Source organism: Bidens hawaiensis, unplaced genomic scaffold (genome assembly GCF_021521415.1).
Source record: "Bidens hawaiensis isolate Kalapana, Puna unplaced genomic scaffold, B.hawaiensis_p1.1 tig00008375_1, whole genome shotgun sequence".
Classification (NCBI taxonomy): Eukaryota; Viridiplantae; Streptophyta; class Magnoliopsida; order Asterales; family Asteraceae; genus Bidens; species Bidens hawaiensis.
Genome location: NW_027491593.1, coordinates 257,349 through 277,183, shown reverse-complemented (window position 1 = coordinate 277,183; position 19,835 = coordinate 257,349). Strand labels below are relative to the sequence as shown.

Here is a 19,835-nt window from a genome sequence, read left to right as displayed (position 1 = left end):
CTTAATTGACTTGCCGAATTCTAATTGAATATGTTACTCTCTGATTCCTATTGATTTTTGTAGTAATTTGTCAACGTGATCACATCAATAGTAATATATTAAAGTTTTACCTTTTATTCAATTAAATAACTCTAAATTAAATCTCACACTTTGAATGAATTGAATTGATAAATTCATGCTTTATTCACCTAATTTGTAACATCCTTAAAATTTCGGTTCAAAATTATCAACTAGGTAGGGATAAGGGACTTAAATGTTTGATGAGCACGGTCAAGAAGTCGGGTAAGCCTGATATAACGCCGTCTATAGCAATGAATCTTGTGAACATGCAGGGCCGGTTCAACCCACCATTACCGCCAACATCTTTCGGTAACTTTGTCGGATCGCTTCTGGTCGAGAAACAATTTGACGACGAGAATGAAATCGAGTTGTGTCGTTTGATTAGTCAACTAAGAACGAATTCAAAGAGTTTTGTGATGTTTATATGAAAAGCGTTCAAGATCCCAAAGATGAGATCTTTACGATCTTGAATTACACTAAAATGATTGGTGAAAAATTGCAGAGAAACGATACTGAAGTGTTTACGTTTAGTAGATGTGGATTTCCATCGTATGAGATTGACTTTGGATTGTGGAACCAAGGTGGATTAGTTTTACAAATACATCATTCAAGAATGTGATTATGATCGATGATGGATACTAAAGTAGGGAATGTAATTGAAGTATGGGTTAATTTGGAGGAAGACGTGATGGCTATATTTGAACAAGACCATGACTTATTGGCTTATTGTTCTACAACCACATGTGACTATGGAGACTAAAATGTTTCTGGGAAATTAAACTTGCTGAAATTAAACTTGTTTTATTTCTTCCTAATCGTTTTTTGAATGAAAAAATTAAGGCGTGTTTGGTGATCTCTTGTTACGAGAGAACCGTTAATAACGCGGTTTGAAAATGGCGGTGGAAGAGAAAGAATTTGAACCGATGTGAATCGAGTGAACTCTCGAGTTGTTTAAATTTGTTGCAACATCTCTCTTTAAGTAACAACCCGGACCGTTGGATTTGGCATAGCGAACCTTCCGGAATTTTCTCGGTATCCTCCATGAAAAAGATTTTGTTCAATAACTCAAATTTGGGTGCTTCGTTTATTTTAAGTGGAATAGTTGGGTGCCTAAAATAGTAAACATTCATGCTTGGAATGCGGAAATGAAGAGACTATCGACCCTCGTGGCTTTATCCAAAAGAAACATTGAGGTGGGTTCGTTGACTTGTAGATTATGTGGAGAATACGAAGAAATGAGTGATCATCTCCTCACTTCTTGTTGTTTTGCCACATTAGTTTGGCTTTTTCGATGCGCGACTTGCTGCGTTATTATGAAACTACTAATTTGGGGACTAAAAAAACAAGGTTCTATACGGGATCATTCTGACAGCGTGTTGGTGTATTTGGAAGACTAGAAACAATGTCATCTTCTCAAATAAGACGGCTCGTTTCGCCAAAACTGTGGACTGTGGAAGACATTAAATCGTTGGGATTTCTTTTGATAACAAATCGTTCGTTTTTCAAAAATTTGTTGTGGAAATATTGGTGTAATTTTATGTTATAATCTTGTTTTCTTTTGTTCGGTTTCTAGCTTCTTGCTAGTTGTGTTAATAAAATTTGCCGTTCAAAAAAAATCGGGGATTGTTTGAAAAAATGTAATGATCTTGTCACACCCGCACTCAGGGCCTAGGCGTGTGACCAATAGTTGGTACATATTTTGAAAATATATCAGAGTTACGGTTATTTAGCGGAAGTCTTTATTTTAAAAATAAAATATAAACTTATCTTTTTGAAACATTTAGTTTATTATAAACCTTTAAATAAAATATTAACTTATTTGAAAGATTTCTCGGATAATCGTTACCCGAGACTTTGATTTATAAATCTTAGTTGAATTTTACAAATAAATATTGTTTGCAATATTTTAATGATTCAAAAACTGAGCCATCTCTACCTTGCGAGCGTCTATCTCCTTGAGTGGCTCTAATTCCTTGCTACCTGTACTACCTTTTATTTCCTGTAATCATGGGGGGAAAATACGTCAGCGATATGCTGGTGAATCGTTGACTCTAAAAACAGTTTTATAAATCTTTCTTTAACTGACAAGATAGTTTTCATGAAACAATCTCAGCAGAAACGTCTATCATTTCTGGGATTGTGCCACTGCCATACACACACAATTACGGTTCTCCGGGAGTTGATACCCTTTGGAGAACTTTTATTTTGACCTCTAGTCTGCGGTCACGTAGCCTTGACTGATAGACTAGATTGATTATGTTTGGATCCAGACACATGTGTACTCGGTCTGAGTTGCTTTTATTTTCTATCTTGTATTTTAATAGGGATCACGTAATCCCATAAATCTCTTTTTGACTGTCTTTGTTTAAGATAAACAACCCGTTTATCTTGACTGATTGAAAAAGGTTTAACGTATTCACCTGTGAGTGTCTGTTCTGAATGATGTGGTGATCTCGTTTGAAAACCTTTGTGAATAAATGAATGAATGATGGATTGATTGATTGAATGATTGACCTATAATAAAATAGGTTTATGTAAATACCCGGATCGTCTCTTAATCCGGCTATAGACCTTTAGTCTAGTTTGATAACTTAAACCTTGATTGATCTTTTGTTTGAATGAAATATTTTTGATATGAAATCTTTCTCTATATTTGCTAACCATGTGCTACGTTTCTTCTTCAAGAAGAAATGTCTATGATATGTTTCTTCTTCAAGAAGAAACGCCATTATCTATAACCCTTGTATGTTAAATCTTATGTTTCTTAATCATAAAGAAACACTATTTTAACTATAACCTTCGTATATAAACTTTTACATTCCTTAAACATTTCAACTATACACTTTGTATGAAAAATTTAGTTTTCTTAATCATGAAGAAACAATATTTTTGCTATCACCTTTATTTATAGAATTTTATATAAAGAAATCTTTATTTAATTGTTATCTTTAATTTTTTATCAAGGTCTAGGCTATACCCTCGACTAGGGTCTAAGCCTTTGGAATAATAATATTTTATTTTGGCAGAACCCATACCTTGCTTAGGTTGTTATTTTTCTAGATTCTCGGGCAGCACTTCGACGCTTGCACGTACTTTGAGAATCTTGATCAACAACTCTTTAGCACGTAATCGAGGCAACGTTCGGGAGTCACGGGGTCACGTACTTCGAGGCAGAATGTCGGGTCGTCTCGGGTCGACACGATTTACGAGGTCGTCATGCTTACGAGGTCGGCACGCAAAACGAGGTGCGCCGATTGTCGAGATTGTCAGTACGAACTTCGAGGTGTCGTCGGTATATGGTTCGGATTATGAGATTACGATTGTCGGATCGGTGGCACGGAAATCGAGGTAGAGAGAGAAAGTATTATAGAGAGAGAGTGGAGTTGTGTGAATGAAATGAGCCATGAGACATCCTATTTATAGCTGAAATTTGGTCCCATCGCGGTACGCGATGGAACCTTTCCTTTTTGGTCATCGCGTATCGCGATGACACGTGTTATTCAGAGTGTGCCACGTGTCACATTCTTAAACACCCTCTGCCACGTGTTGACATGTGGCGTGCACATGTCATTTTCTAAGGCACGTTCTGCCACGTGTCGCTATGTCTGCCACGTGTCACCTCCGGGTGACACGTGTTGATGTGTCATCAAGGACCATCGCGTATCGCGATGGCCTCTTTGGCTATGCCCATCGCATATCGCGATGGGTCAATAAATCAGGATTTTTATTTTTTAAACCCCTTTAGTTTTACTTACTTGTTATTTTTTGATTGAAATTTTGGGGATGTTACAGATCTATTAGATTGTTTTACTCCCGTAGCAACCTTTTTATTCTTCGGGATAGATGTATGACTTGTCTACATCTCACTCTTTTCAGACATTGTTAATAGTTGTGTTGTTGATGAGATTTTACTAAGTATGATTATTGTTGTAGAATGTTTTAATATTGTTCAAATATTATTGAAGTGGCTAGCATAAAATGGAAAAGCTAATGTTGTTACAAAATTTCATAATTATTTGGTACTTGGTGTAATCAAATTTGTGTTTAGTGTAACCTTAAGGAATATAAAACCTAGTTTATTGTTTTTGTCTATTTAAAACATCGTTTAAATTTTTAATAGAGAATACGATACGTAGTCCAACGAGATTGTGGTGGATAATGGGTTGGGATTTGATCTACAATATTTTTACATTATCCTCTTTCCGATCAAAGACCTTAAATAATCAGTTTGAAAATCCGATAATACTAAATGAAGTGAAGTTTTTCTTAACGAGTTTCAATAGAAAAAAATTAAAATTAATGTAACGTGTTAACAACGCCCGAACAAGATCCATTTATGTAAATTTGTTTACATTTTGTATCTGAAATCCATTATGTCAAACCCGAACAAATTCGATAATTAATTAATTAATAAAGTTGAGTGGGTTAAAAGTGCATAGTGGAATAATAATAGGTTGAAAGTGAAGATATAAATAATAATAATAATAATAATAATAATAATAATGAAAGAGAAGAGACTAAAATTAACCACTAATCATATCATGTTCTACGGTATGTATGTATGTATGTATGCACTATGTTTCTCTCTCTTTCATCTCCTTTTAATTTTCCAAATCAAATTCCAATTATATATATATTATTATTTTCACATCTGCTTTCGATTTATGCAGGTGAAGATTTGATAAGCAGGCGATCGGTTTTGTAGTTATAGATGCAAATTCTCAGATCAATTTCCAGTTGCATCCTCAAAATCATCGAATTCATGGGGTCAGTTGTCTTCTTTCAGACTCCATATATCATTCTTTATTTATTATTTATTCATGGTATTATAATATTAGTCTTAGAAGCTAGCTAGCTTCTTGATTATATATATGTATCAATCTCTTTTCAAATTGTTCAACAATATATATGGTGTGATGTATTCAGATCACATGTGATGTCACCTTAGGTGTTGTAACAATTCTTTTTATACTCTTACATCTGTTATGCCTTTTCCATTAGAATTTAAGGTCTTTTTTTTTGCATCAAGAAAATGGAATATAATCTGAAAGTTGCAGACTTTAGCAATATTTTTTCAATATATAAACTAGACTATCTAAAGAGGTATGATTTAGTTGTAGTTTCAGTTTATTGGCTTCTGAAGGTACAAAGTGCATACTAAGGATGTTGTTTAGCTAGAGTCTTAATTGATATTGCAATATGGAGTTTACTTCTAATTTCAAAATATTAATAATAATAATAAGTAAATCAATAAATATAGTCATTATCCTTTCTAGGAAAAATTCTTTCTTTATGTTGTTATAGAAGAGGGATGAAGAGAGCCTCTTTTGGTTTAACTTTAATTATGAAATCCAAAAATAATGGCACTTTTAATTTACTTGTATTAGGCCTTGTATTGCGTGACGGGTCAATACATGTTTTGAGCAAAATGAGTTATGGTCGAAACAAGTTGCTTTAAAAAAGTTTCAATTTGGTTCGGGTCAAACAAGTCGTTTTAAAAACAAGTATGCTGGTTTTTTTATGCAAAATATTTTAAGGAACTTTTATCAGTTTATGAGAAACAACAAAAGTATGTTAGTATTCTTATGGTATGTGCCCTATTTAAAAATATAATAAACATGTCTTAAAAGTAAGAAGCTTGAATCTCAACGTCTTAGCTGACAAATAATAAATTTGATAATTAATCTTTATAAATAACAGAACAAAGTTAAGCATTTGCATTTTTTCCATAAATTATTACTAGGTGAAGAAAATAAAATGATTCCTAGTTCCGGTTACTGTAAGTTAATCTAGCTACGGTTCAGACGAAAACTACTAAACAAGTTGATTAGCCCATTACGGACCCGTTGACTAATATTAGTAGGACCCAAATTGACCTTAACATTTGGTACATAATTACTTGTTTTTGTTACCATGAATCTGATCTGTGGCATTTGTTCTAATCAAGTTTACGGTTGTAAACCTTATTTGCAACAGAGCAGAGGGTGTCTTGGATGTTGTACTAAGACTCCATTTATAACCACTGATAACAAGCCGACAGGAAACTTAGAAAAACCCCAAATCACTAACCGACATAGTATTCTAGAAGATTTTTGTAGCAGCAGCACATATGAAATGGATAATAGTTTGCCTCAGTCTCAGATAAGTGCTTCATCAACTAGTGTTGCAGAATGTAGTTCTGGCACCAATCCTTCAGAATTTGTTAACCGAGGTATGTTGTTCAGTTATTCATAATTATGAAATATCATTATTAACTTTTTGTAATATCAATAGTGACATTTTCTTGCTTCCAGGTCTTTTACTTTGGAACCAAACAAGACAACAATGGATTGGAAATAAGGCGGCTGACCATAATAAAAAACCCCGCCCGTCTGTTATAAGGTAAATAATTTGTTTAAACATACTCTAGTAATATGATTAATATGATGACTAAATGGTAATTTTGTTTAGTTGGAATGCAACTTATGATAATTTGCTCGGGACAAATAAGCCCTTTTCACGGCCCATCGCTCTACCAGTAAGTATTCATATCTGATTTACATCTGGAGCTTAAATATGAACTATTTTAATAAAAGTTTTTGATGAGAAAAATGACATTATTATCTCAGGAAATGGTAAATTTTCTTGTGGATATTTGGGAACAAGAGGGATTGTATGACTGAGTTGCTGCCAAACACAAGGTATGTTGCTTTCTTAATTATAATGCAACTATAATCGACATCTTATTTGTTATTATGTTCATATTATATGACCGTGAAATGTTGATTATGTATGTATGTATGTTTAGATTGGTGGGAGAGGTACGAGGTTGGGGTCGGAACTTTTGGTATTTGATGTTTTAAGGTGAGCATAAATTGTATTGAGAGTGTAGTGGTACAAATATATTGGCCTTTTGGTTGAGAACACCTTCAAGTTTTTGTGTATAATTTTACTTAAATATCACTTGGAAGGTTCTTGATCCAGTTAACAGAATGAAGCAACTATGCAGCATCTCATATATACCTTGTATTTCATGGTGCAAAACTCAATTGAATTTACTAACTTATCAAGGATTTTACTTTAACTCAATTGAAAAACGCATTTGTTTCTATATACCTTATAATAATATTTGTTTTTTGAGTTTGGGATGGTAAAGGGTTTGTGAATTTGGGTTTTTATTGTCTGGTTTTGCTGGTTTGATTTGACATGATTAGTCTGTAGTACTTTTAAGTATATTTGTTGGATTGCTATGTCACAAGCAGGCAGTCACATCTCATTAATTACATTTGTTGTTATAATTGTTATACATTGAAATATTTCTCTCTAAGGACAAACTCAATCAATGCATTTATCCTTGGCTATTTTTTTTTGGCAAGTCTTATTTTTTATAACTTATTAATTTAAAAGAAAACAAGTTTATTACTAAAAGGACTATAGTGTCACAAAGATTCATAAAGCATCATGGGTGCAAAAGTATAGACACAAATGAAGAAGACACAAATGACAGAAATTTAACAAATATCATTTCAAGGAATCTTGACAACCAACACTTTGTCAAATTAACATCACTTCCCACCAGTTTCTTCATAATTAACTAGTAAACTAAACCACATTCAGTCCTCAAATAAGGGCAAATTGGTCACACCACCCATACTTGAAAAACGCTCTTTGTATTCTCGGCAGCTGACTATGAACAACGATGGCTCCATTTACGTACTTCTCGCCATTTCAATTAACTGATTCCTCAACAGCATGTGAATCTTCCTCTTGGACATGTGAATCTGATGAATCTTTATTTAGTTCAGGTTCATTTGTTTCGTTGGATGACGATATTGTAACTTCACAGGAGTCGGAGGGCAATTTGGTCTTTTGAGAAGGGAGTTTAGGAAGCGATTTCTTTATCGGTTTCTTTGCAGGACCATTAGAAGGATCTTTAGTGACTGCTTTGTTGTTTAATGACTTCTTTGCATCCAAACTTAGCCGTGGTCTAAAAGTATTACCGCCATTTGCTTCCATTTCAGACGGTGATTGTGAATCCTTTTTCCTTCCAAGTTTTGGAGATTTGGGACGCGTGGTCGGTATCTACATAAATAAAAATCAACTTGTTTAGATTTAGACTTCTGGGATTGAAAGCAGTATGTTTGACTTTATAGAGTCAATCTTACCTTCTTTAACTCGGTTTTAGGAGGAGTTTCACGGTAAAAACTAGGCATAGGTGTTGCTTTGAACTTAAGGCTCTTCCGTAACATTTTAATTTCGGCTTCTTGATGTTCCTAGTACAAATTATACGCAATTTCTTGTTACAAGCTATTCACCTTTAAATATGTAGCAAAAAGTCAAATTTACCTTGGTTTTTGCTTCTAATGTGATCTTTTCTTCTTCTTGTTCGTGGATCTTTTCCTCGAGCTTAGAATAAAACTGCCAAAAGCAATAAATAAGTTTTTAGGGTGAGAATAAGCTACACCGATAAAGTCAAGTCAACATTTCTAACCTCTTTCCGTTTTTCGGCTCTTTCGTTACACCTAAAACTAAAATTATAAGCTGGCAGGGTTCCATGTCTTTGTGGTTTCTCGTCTCCTGTTGTTGAGCTTCTAATCAAGTAATTAAGGATAATCTGAGCATCATATTGTCCTACTTTGACTTTGGAAATCAAACAAAGTATATTTCATTTTGAATTTCATGTGAATGCGATTATCTTTTTCAGAAATTATTGGTAGCAAGATACAAGAATATATCAATCAATCAATCAATCAATCATGCCCAGTAAAATCCCACCGACAGCAAAGCTATAAGTAGGGTCTGGGGAGGGTGGGATGTAGGCACACCGTACCTCCATCCAAAGGAATGAAGAGGTGGCTTCCAGAGAGACCCTCGGCTCTAAGTACATGTGTATGAAGCAAAATAAAGGAAATCAAAGTTTAACAGTTATATACAAACTACTACTAATTATAATAATATTAATAATAAGATCACAGTTTAACAGCTATATAAAAGCTAATAATAATTATAATAATAATAATAATAATATATGTAAGGGAAATCCCATTATGGTATGCGACCTAAATAAGTTAAGTCTAAGCCCTAAGGTATTCAATTCTCTCTAAAAATCCTTAACTTTAATTCTACTTCTCCACGAATTCCTATCCTCAACCATGTCCTCGGAGAGGTTTAGGTCTATCAAATCATGCCTAATCCTCTCATCCCAAGTCAATTTCGGTCGTCCTCTACCCCTCCTCCCCTCTATAGTAATGTTTTCTACGGATCTAACAGGATTCGTCGTCTGTCTTCTCTTTACATGTCCAAACCATCTCAATCTCCACTCTCTTATCTTGTCTGCTATGTAAGGATTATAATTCTGAAAAAGAATCAAAGTTACAAGTATTATTAGAGTTTCGGTAAAAACAAGTTTGACATTCAAAGTCAAAGCATGACAATTGGTAGATAGCCAAAAGAAGCAGCTATTTTCTTCAAGATTAGCAAGAAATATTCATGTGGATGGTGATGCATTTGCTTCAGAATCATATCAATGTTGACCATCAAAATGATTTACACTTGACCACAAAAGTCAGCCCGTAAAAATCAAGACAAAAAGGATACTCAGAAGAATGTGTTCTTCCTTCATTTGTACTTCCGTCAACTGTTTTCACTGACTTTCCGGGCTGCCAAAGTAAACAAATAACCATATATCCAAAATAATGTTTTACTATCAAGATGCATTAACAACAATATTAAAAAAAATGACATATAATAAAGAATATGTACCTTAGAAAGACGGGCCTTAACTTGAACCATTGCAGGCTTTGAATCACCACTATTCTTCTCACTATGAACCGGGCCACCTTTAACCGAATTAGTTTTCTTTGCATTATTAATATTTATTTTCTTTTTTGTACCCGTTTTATGATCGAAACCGTTGCCCGTATCAGTTTGGCATTTGGGTTGAGTTGATGAATCATTGGTATCTTTCACTTGAAGCTCCTGATAGTAAAACAACCCTTTTAGATTTAACGGAAAAAAAAACATGTATTGTATAAAAAAAATGGTAAATTTCTAGCCAGAAAACAAAGATAGTTAACAAAGTTGTCAATCTTTTATTTCAAAGTCGATAAAAAAACATTCCAGATGCCAAATTGCTTTTTCTTTGGCAACCATGAGTAGAATGTATGCTTAATGTTTAAATTAAAATTTTCAGTTGTGTATGCTAAAACCGTTAACAAGAAAATAAACATGAATACATTTGTCAAATTAATTAAAACTATATTACATAGTTGAATTAGTAAATGAGTTAAAAGTAAACCCTTTAGTACCTTTAAAGCATCATTGTTTACTTCAACTTGCTCAGTCAACGACTCGGTAAAACTCCCATTTCCTTCTTTAGTTTCAGAATTATAATCAGGAATTCTCGCTACGATATCCATCGAGTCATCTTCCTCATTGTGATCAGAAAATTGATCATGATCTTCATCATGAGTAGTCCCATTTCCAGAAACAACCATCATATCATCGACATCCGCCATAGCTACAAAATTCAAGATTTTCATTAAAAAAAAACAACCTCATTCTAACTAACTCTCATGTGGGAAAACTATACAAACATATTAAGCATATACCCTTTTCACATTCAGTCAAAGAAAAACAATACAAATGAATACAAACCCTAATTCACATTTCTTGATTTCCCACAAATATCAACCAGTCTTGATAAAGATTCAAACTTTATAACACTATAACATTACACAACCACTTCACAGCCTAAATCTGAACTAAAAACACAAATTCATAACTAGATCTTTAATCCTATGAACAGATCCACTGTTGTATCAGTAAGATTAACATGAACCCATTAATAAAAATACCACATTTCAAGATTAGTAGTACCAAAAAGAGCCAAAGAAGCTCACCTAGAGTAGCAGAGAAAGATCAAAAGGCCAGGGGGGGGGGGTTTAAAGAAGCATAAAGATCGGATCTTTGAATCTTTATAGTGTGAAATGAAAAAGGTATTTTGTAATGTAATGTTTTAGGCTTTTAGCAGGTTGAGAGAGTAGAAAATAGAGTGAAGAAGAGGAGATTGAGATTGAAAGAATCTGATGGAGCGTCGGTGATAAATGCTCATCTATTAATCCAACGGTTAATAATATCTCTTCAATATTGGTCAGCATATTCCTCCTTTTCACAGTTTAATTTTTAAGTCAAGTGCACGACTTTATTATCTTTTCTTGTGAATTACGATTATTGTTATTTAAGTTTATAATTATATGGACCGATTTCATTTAAAATTTATAGCATTAGCTCAAAGGGAAAGATTGCAATATAGTGGTAAGTATGTGTATTGTTCCTACAACGAATATAGCAAACAATGATCGTATAGCAGTTCAAGAGTATATACCTATCGAAGCTTCTTATTCATGTAAAGATCAAAGAAAAGCACGACTGATTAGTCTCACCGCAGGAGAGAGTCTCATGCGATCAACCTCCGGCGTGAGAATAAGTAATCTAATTTGTAGGCTGATAAGTATGAAAAGAGAGTACACAGAGAATAGAGTGAATGAGAATGATAATACCTTTGATGAAATTCTATTTATAGGCAGTCCGAATCTTCTATGGGGAAGCTAAAGCTTCTTAAGTAGAAAATGTCAGCGATTAATGTACTTGTTCGAATACCTTAACTCCTTGTTAATTGTTTGTGCTAAATGTTATTTGGTGTTATTGCTAACTTGTAGCGTGTAATATGATACAGTGAAGTTTTACTCTTTGTTACACTTTCTTATAGATGATAGGACTTTTGAACTTATATGATTTGATTTTAGTTAGCATTTGGTGGTTGGAATGTCCCTGATATTTTAGCGTGCGTTTTGTTACCTAAGCATGTTCCTATTTGTGGGATGGCCGACGTGACAATGAGATCATGATGTGTGCATACAATACTCTAGAAGTACATTGATCACGTTATTATATTAAATCAATTCACTATTTTATTATTGAAAGCGCATGAGTCGATCTAAGAATAAAGTAAGAGATAAAAAGTCAAAAAGGATTAGTTAAATGCATGCATGTCATCCCACAACTTAACGACTATTATATGTTCGTGAATTCGGCTGTGCTTTCATGTGTGATACAATTGTATACTTGTTTGTGTGGTAGCGTCACACTGTCACCTACTTACTATTAGATGCCATATACTATGCTACAAAATTATTTAATGATATTTGTGTAGACATTTTAGGTATCATGGTTAAAAGTTTATATCAGTATTTATGTAGTTATCATACCTCAAACTTTGGCTCGACTTTTTAGCAAATTATTATTGTTTCATTTATCATATCACCACTGATGGATCCAGGAAATTTTCTCGCAGGGGTCGGAAAAATTTTTAGTCGGTATTCAGTTGACCATCGCTACATAATTTTTTTCCGATCCTGTCCGGCCGGTCATGTCAAATAATCGGTATATAATTTTTTTGGTCCAGTTGGGCCCATCCGGTCGGCTAGAATTGGGTCAGCTCGAGTAATATAGAAAAAAGATAATCAAACAAATAAAAATACGTGAAACTTCATTAGAAATGCATAAATAAAATGTCATATGTCTAAAATTGTTTCTTACGGGGTTTCATTTTATGAAGCTTAACAAAAACCTCATATAGTACACATGTCTTTTTCAATAAAAATAAATACAAATATCGTTTAAATTCTCATCACCCATTTGATTACGCAAAGCAGACTTCACGTAAAAGTATTTCCAACGTTTGCGGTTGCGACGGGTAATACGAGAGCTAACCTCAATAGACGATAAACTAATACAAATGAAGTTGGTGAGCAAACCAACGTATGTAGAAAGTCAAAACATTTTCTTTGAAAATTAACTCTCTTATAATCCGTTGAACTCACATAACAAATTACTTGCGCCATTGTAACTTTTTTTAATAAGTTAAATGTATATTGGGTTGGGAGTTTTGGGTTTGGACTTAAAACTTAGGAATAAGATTGATTGAGCATTTGAGCTAAAATTTGTATTAAATCCGTTTCAATTAAACTCAAATTTATTTATTTTTATACATTTATATAATTATAAATGTAAATTTATTGTTTATTATGGCTAGTCTCGAAATTTCATGGGGTCGTTCTCGAATTTTCACAGGGTCTTTTTGTCGTTTTCAAAATTCCACAGGGGTCGGTATCAAAATTTCTTAGGTGTCGGTCGAGATTTTAACTCATATATATCATTACAAATTTTTTTCTCACATGGTTCGGGTAGGTTAGCCACCGCATATCACTCACAATTGGCTATGCGTTTGTTTTTCTTTGTGCACAAAAACTTTTTAGGCTACATGTTTTAAGGAGAGCTTATGGAGATAATTATTTAAGTTGTTTAAAACAATGTTCGGACGCTTTAATTTTCGGACATTGAATCTTTGCTTTCAACATCATAGACAACTTATTTTATTTCTGTTCATTTTGAAAATAGCATGTTCGGGTTGGGGCATTACACACTTCACTGATTTGTTATATTTAGGGTCTTCTATGAATGACTGTTGTTCCATTGAAGGGCAAGCGGTTCCGCAGGTAACGAAGTTTTAGTATCTAGGATCATTTGTTCAGAGTGATGGAGAATTAAACTGTGATGTGACCCAGCGAGTTCAGGTAAGATGGTGTAGATGGAAAGCAGCCACAAGTATATTATGCGACAAGAGTTTCCCAATTAAACTAAAAGAAAAATTTTATAGGGTAGCAGTTATACCTGCAATACTATATGGAACAGATTGTTGGGCCATCAAGAAGGCACAAGTGCGGAAGATGGAGGTAGCAGAGATGAGAATGCTACGCTGGATGTGTGGGCACACAAGGTTAGACCGAATAAGAAATGTTGTTTTTCGAGATAGATTAGGGGTAGCTAACATATCAGACAAGATAAGAGAGTGGAGATTGAGATGGTTTGGACATGTGAAGAGAAGACAGACGACGAACCCGGTTAGATCCGTAGAAAATATTACTATAGAGGGGAGGAGGGGTAGAGGACGACCTAAATTGACGTGGGATGAGAGGATTATGCATGATTTGATAGACCTAAATCTCTCAGAGGACATGGTTAGGGATAGAAATTCTTGGAGAAGTAGAATTAAAGTTAAAGATTTTTAGAGAGAAATGAATACCTTAGGGGCCCTTATTTACCTTATTTTGGTCACACACCATTATGATATTTTCTTTTCATATATATATATATATATAGATAGTATTATCATTCTTACTACGTGCTACTATCAATGATACTATAGCTGAACTTTGATTTCCTTTTATATTGCCGCAAACATATGTAGCTAAGAGCTGAGGGTCTCCCTGAAAGCCACATCTCTATCCCATTGGATAGAGGTATGGTGTGCCTACATCCCACCCTTCCCAGACCCTACTTATAGCTTTGCTATTGGTGGGACTCCATTGAGTATGATTGATTAATTGACTGATTTTAGGGTGGAGGGGGCACTCGTAGCTTGAATTTTGAATTTTCGGCATTTATAATTTTCGCTTTTAGGACGTGGCTTTTTTATGTGTCCCTTCATTTGAATAATTCTTTTAGAAGTGTAGAAATATAATAGTAAAAAGTAAAAGAGAACGGTGAGAAGTGTAACAAATGTGTAATATAATTATTATGCATTTGTGTAAAAAAGGGGGTTAAAAATGCATATTTTTAAAATACTCCAAGGGTCTACCCTCCTCCGGGTTTTACAACCCGCTCAAATCCAATTCCCTAACTCGCATGGGTTGCGATGGTGTACCCAACCACCGCAACCCGCTACAACCTCCACCCTTACCAATACTAACGACCCCTCCACCCTAGTGCTTCATTTCTTTAACTTGGCTAGTTGGTTTAACTATTTTAAGTGGACTCTACTTTCAAGTGTTTTAGTGGGTAACAAGCCGGCCTCCCTCTTGTTCATTTTCTTCATGTTTTTTAAGTCTTTAAATTGGCCTCAGTGGCTTGATTATATATAAAATGAAGCAGTAGAAACTGTAATCTTGTTCCTGTTCCTCTCTCTATATTGCTTGGGAGACTATACATCTCGAATCGGTCTCTATTGACCCCTGATTCGAAAACTTGTTTTTCATCTAACATGTACCTGGGAGTCTGTTTGTGAGGACCATAGACAAGGGAGATGTGATGGATTCGGTCCAGTCTGGTCCGGGAAATGAAAAGACCAACTGAGCCGGAGACGACAAGCTAGCTTTACGAAACACAACGCCAAACACGTCTAGTTCATTAATTAACACAACTTCAAAGACACCCAAAACAAAATGCCAAGTTGCCAACCACCCCTGATTCATGGGCTTTAAGGAAACAAGCATCTAATGCTATTTCATTTTTAACTAAAAGCATGAAGCAATACCAATATACAAAGACCCAAAACAGAATAAAGCTTACTTCCAAGTGAAACAAATAACGGTTTGATTTTATAGCAAATAATAATTACAAATAATTGGTTATTCATGTGTTCTATCATAAAAACAAAAATGCCAACAAGAGGAGAATCAATTAAGTAAACAATACAATATATGATAAAAGAGCAAGTAAATACACATCACACATGTATTATTCAGTAAGTAGGATAGTAGTGCCCATACCCATTTACAGGCGGCGGACCACCATAAGGCATCATTGGCGGTTGTCCAGGAGCAACATAACCGCCACCATTAATTCGGGTCAAACCGACTTGACCTTGCATCCCACCCTGAGCATACTGTTGCCAAACCATCTGCTCTTGAACTAGCAACCGCTGTTTGTTCTCTACATCTGCCATTTGGACATAAGCAGGCGGTGGGACGCTTAACGAGGCGGCAAATGGATCACCACCCACGGGTTGAACCGACCCGTCAGGAGCAGGGAGTGCCAAAACAGGTGTTGCGGTCTTCCCTGGCAACGCCACGCTGCTGGCACTGCCGCCAGTTAACTGACTAGTGCTCACATGTTGTCTCACCATTCCTTGGTCATACATTCCGTTTAGCAGCAACGGATCAAGCCCACCGCCCATTGCCGCCTTCTGTTTTTCAAGATTACTGGAGGTCTCCACCAATGCAAGTTCCCAATCAGCTTTCCCAGCCTCGGCAGCTGGATTCTGCCAGGCGGATGTCGCTTCCGACCCATCTGACCCAAACGCTTCCCATTTCCCGTTGTTTGCTGCAGGACCTGCAAACAACGCCAAAGCAAACCGATTCCCTTGATCATCAGCCGTCCCTGCCTCCTCCCTTAGGTCCATTAAATCACCCTGTGGTTTAGGTGGCGAAGGCGGTGTCTCAACCACTGGCGGTGGCGGCGGAGGTGGTGGTGGGGCGGTTTCTGGTGCCGGCAAAGCCTTAATTTCATTCATATCAGGAACCGGCTCCTCTTTAACCTCAGGTTTCTTCTCGGGGCTTTTCGTAGCTTTTGCTCTATCTCTCACAAAATCCTCCAGTGTCTCCAATAACTTCCCAGTTATTTTCTGAACTTCTGGATAATCAGATGACCTCGCAATCCCCATATCCTTACACCAATTATAAAAACCTACAAGCTCATCAATCTGTTTTGCAGCACTAGCATACGCATCAAACGCCTTCACACAATCATTATGTTCCATATCAAAGAACCGATCGAGCAACACAGCCAAAACCTCAGATATATCAGCATAAAGCTTAAAACTTTCTTGCACAACAGGGTATAACGAAACCAAAACCAACCTACTGTTTCTTGCAAGACCCGTAGGCCTGCACGATAACACCCGATCTAACAGCCTCTGCAAATGCCCCATCTTCCCAAATATACTCTCGAATTTCATTTCCCGTATCGGAGTAGCATCTTTCTTTTCAGATCCTTCTCTCACATCCCCAGAAGATCTTGATTTCCTCATATTATTACTACCGTACGAATATTCATCACGAGACTCATTGTAATCATAATCATATCCACGGTTTTGTGGCGATCTAAAACGGTCTTCACTAAAACGGTCTTCACGAGGTTTATCAAGATCTCCACCGCTTTGTTTTCTCTCATACGCGATCAAATCCAGCCTCTGGTCTAAATAAAACCCGTAAGTCCTCACGAAAGCCGAGTGATCCCACGAATTATTATGCGCCTCATCACGAAAATCCGCCATATTAAGCAACCTCGTTCCTCTTCTAGTAGCATACATTATCTCCTGCTGGAAAACCATATCCCCATCGTTCAACAACCGGTGGACTAAAGCTAAACACTTTAGCGCAACAATCCAATCGCGAGTCTTGCTCAAACGCTTCGACACGGCGTGAACACACGCGCTCACGTAGCCTCGCGAGTACGAGGTAAGCTGCAGGATCTCGCGTATGTTCTTCTCGCTTGCGGGATCATCGTCATGACTGGTGGCTTTGACTATTGCGACTTCTAGCTCGGGTGCCATACTGCTAGCAACCTTAGCTATTCCAATGCTTGTTTGATCCTTCACGGCTCCAATCGCCTTCCGAAGAGTTGTCGGTGCCATCACTAATTCTTCTTCAGAAGAAGAAGAAACCCTAAAAATCAAAATCAGATCTATACAATTATATAAATATATAGATCTCAGAATTTGATGAAATGAAAATTCATATTTAATATTAAGCACGCGTAGCAATATTAATACTAATTAATAATTGATTAGCTTGTCATAAAAACAGAATTAATTATCGAAACTAAGTAATTAAGCACCGTGATCATTTGCAATAATTCAACAATTTGATAACAATGAATATGAATTCAAATAGCTAATTATTAATCACAAATGCAGTTGACAATAATTGTAATAAAGTTTAATTAAAACATAAAGCGTACCGTGTGTTATGTATGATCTGCAACGAGTAGATGAGATCAGATCTGGAGTTGACTCGGATGCGTCTGTAGGTGTATGTGAACAGCTGGAATTTGTGCGGAGAAAAATGAGGAATTGAATTAAGATAAATAAGCAGGTGAGATCTAGAGAGAGAAAGTGGGTTTAGTGTTAGAGAGAGAGAGAGAGAGAGAGAGAGTTAGGCGGTGTCGGAATTAATATGATGTGTTTGTGTGAGTTGACGGTGCCGGTGATGATGGTGAGACCGCGTACGGTTTAAGGTGATTGGGAATATTTTGGGTAAGTTGTTGCAAGATGATAACCATGGTCAAATTTAGACTATATCTATATATATTGCTTGCCATTCAGATATACTCGGATACAAAGTATCAAAGGGTTTATAGTGTTTATACTTTATCGACCAGCTGTAGCGTATTAAACATTCTAGAAACGAACGACAAGGTTTGATGACTAAAACGATTAGTGATATTGTCGAAGCATGAAATGAATCTGACCTGATCCATGACGATGTTTCCACGGATTTTCGAGATGAACGAACCACGCCTTGATCTTCTTCTCCGGTTGCTTGAGACCTGCAATGGTTTTTCGGGGGTGTGGAGGTGACTGCTAAGAAATCTAAAAGATCTCTTGTTTACAGACACAAAAAAGTGGTGGTGGCTCTTATTGAGCATGACCCGCTAATAAGGAGGTGGAGACCTCCTTATATAGAGAGCCTCATGGCCACCATCATAATACCCTAATGGGCCTAGCCCAGTTAGGGTTACCTCCACAAAACCCCCTCAGCCCAATAACATTGTATTAGTGCATATAATAAAATAAGCCAAAACATAATAAATTTAGGGTCGTAAAACCGGGTTTAGTACCATACCCCTACAAGCCCCCCAAGTCCAGCGTTGCTCCTGGGCGCGCAAGCGTCTAGGTGGAGCGCTGGACTTTATGAGGTGTGTTAGGCCATGAGGCGGTTTTTTCCCTTTTCTTCGGCCTTGTCTTTATTGTCTTTGAGTTTTGGGAGGTTTTCCTCATGATGGTGACATGTTGCGGTCCTTGTGATAATGATGGTGCCCTGGCATAAATAAGATATAGCACGCATCATAGTGGCGCGAGGCCTGATAAAAGATGGAGTGCGCATCTCGATAATAATGTAACATAACTTGCGCGCGAGGCAGCTTACGAGTTATGAGAATAATAAAGCCTGCGCGCGAGGCGACTTACGGATCTGAGAATAATAAAGCCTGCGCGCGAGGCGACTTACGGATCTATAAGAATAATAAAAAACTGCGCGCGAGGCGACTTACGAGCTATAAGAATAATAAGGCCTGCGCGCATGGCGACTTACGAGCTATAAGAATAATAAAGCTGGCGCGCGAGGCGACTTATGAGCTATAAGAATAATGGAGCTTGCGCGAGTTGCGGCTTACGAGCTATGAGAATAATAAAGCTTGCGCGTGAGGCGACTTACGAGCTATAAGAATAATAAAGCTTGCGCGAGTTGCGGCTTACGAGCTATAATAATAATGAAGCTTGCGCGTGATGCGACTTACGAGCTATAAGAATAATAAAGCCTGCGCGTGAGGCGACTTACGAGCTATAAGAATAATAAAGCTGGCGCGCGAGGCGACTTATGAGCTATAAGAATAATAAAGCTTGCGCGTGAGGCGACTTACGAGCTATAATAATAATGGAGCTTGCGCGAGTTGCGGCTTACGAGCTGAGAATAATAATGAAGCTTGCGCGATCGCGTAGACTGTGCGTCATGCGACGCGCGCAGATGTTGCATGCGCGTGCGCATAGGCTCTGGCTTGTGTTATGCGCCACGCGCAGATATTGCATGCGCATGTGCGTAGACTTTATGTCCCGCGCCACGCGCAGATGTTGCATGCGCGTGCGCGTAGACTTTGTGTCATGCGCCATGCGCAGATGTTGCGTGCGCGTAGACTTTGTGATATGTGTGAGCATGTGATGCGTAAGCATATGTAAT

General features: G+C 36.5%; 2 protein-coding genes and 1 pseudogene across 6 annotated transcripts; 1 reads left to right on the top strand and 2 right to left on the bottom strand.

Moving 5' to 3' along the window:
• Positions 1 to 4,716: 4,716 nt before the first annotated feature.
• On the top strand, positions 4,717 to 6,963 carry LOC143637648 (uncharacterized). 4 transcript variants are annotated; one of them, XM_077104987.1, is made up of 5 exons: positions 4,717 to 4,827; positions 6,037 to 6,271; positions 6,354 to 6,441; positions 6,511 to 6,577; positions 6,669 to 6,963. In XM_077104987.1, exons 2-5 carry the CDS (start codon positions 6,175 to 6,177, stop codon positions 6,720 to 6,722), a joined length of 306 nt encoding a protein of 101 aa, XP_076961102.1. In that variant the 5' UTR covers positions 4,717 to 4,827; positions 6,037 to 6,174; the 3' UTR covers positions 6,723 to 6,963. The 4 variants fall into 4 exon arrangements, with proteins under 4 accessions (XP_076961102.1, XP_076961100.1, XP_076961103.1 ...); XM_077104985.1 differs by having other exon boundaries at positions 4,730 to 4,827; positions 6,042 to 6,271; XM_077104988.1 differs by having other exon boundaries at positions 4,736 to 4,831; positions 6,042 to 6,271.
• Positions 6,964 to 7,630: 667 nt separating this feature from the next.
• On the bottom strand, positions 7,631 to 11,200 carry LOC143637677 (uncharacterized). 2 transcript variants are annotated; one of them, XM_077105009.1, is made up of 9 exons: positions 10,941 to 11,200; positions 10,347 to 10,558; positions 9,802 to 10,017; positions 9,637 to 9,698; positions 8,531 to 8,630; positions 8,386 to 8,457; positions 8,205 to 8,312; positions 7,890 to 8,121; positions 7,631 to 7,859 (listed from the first exon to the last, which is right to left on the bottom strand). In XM_077105009.1, the coding sequence occupies exons 2-9, from the start codon at positions 10,554 to 10,556 to the stop codon at positions 7,768 to 7,770; spliced, it is 1,092 nt and encodes a 363-aa protein (XP_076961124.1). In that variant the 5' UTR covers positions 10,557 to 10,558; positions 10,941 to 11,200; the 3' UTR covers positions 7,631 to 7,767. The 2 variants fall into 2 exon arrangements, with proteins under 2 accessions (XP_076961124.1, XP_076961123.1); XM_077105008.1 differs by having other exon boundaries at positions 7,631 to 8,121.
• A 4,260-nt stretch (positions 11,201 to 15,460) lies between these two features.
• Positions 15,461 to 17,554, bottom strand: LOC143637676 (putative clathrin assembly protein At2g25430 pseudogene; annotated as a pseudogene).
• Between the last annotated feature and the right edge of the window lie 2,281 nt (positions 17,555 to 19,835).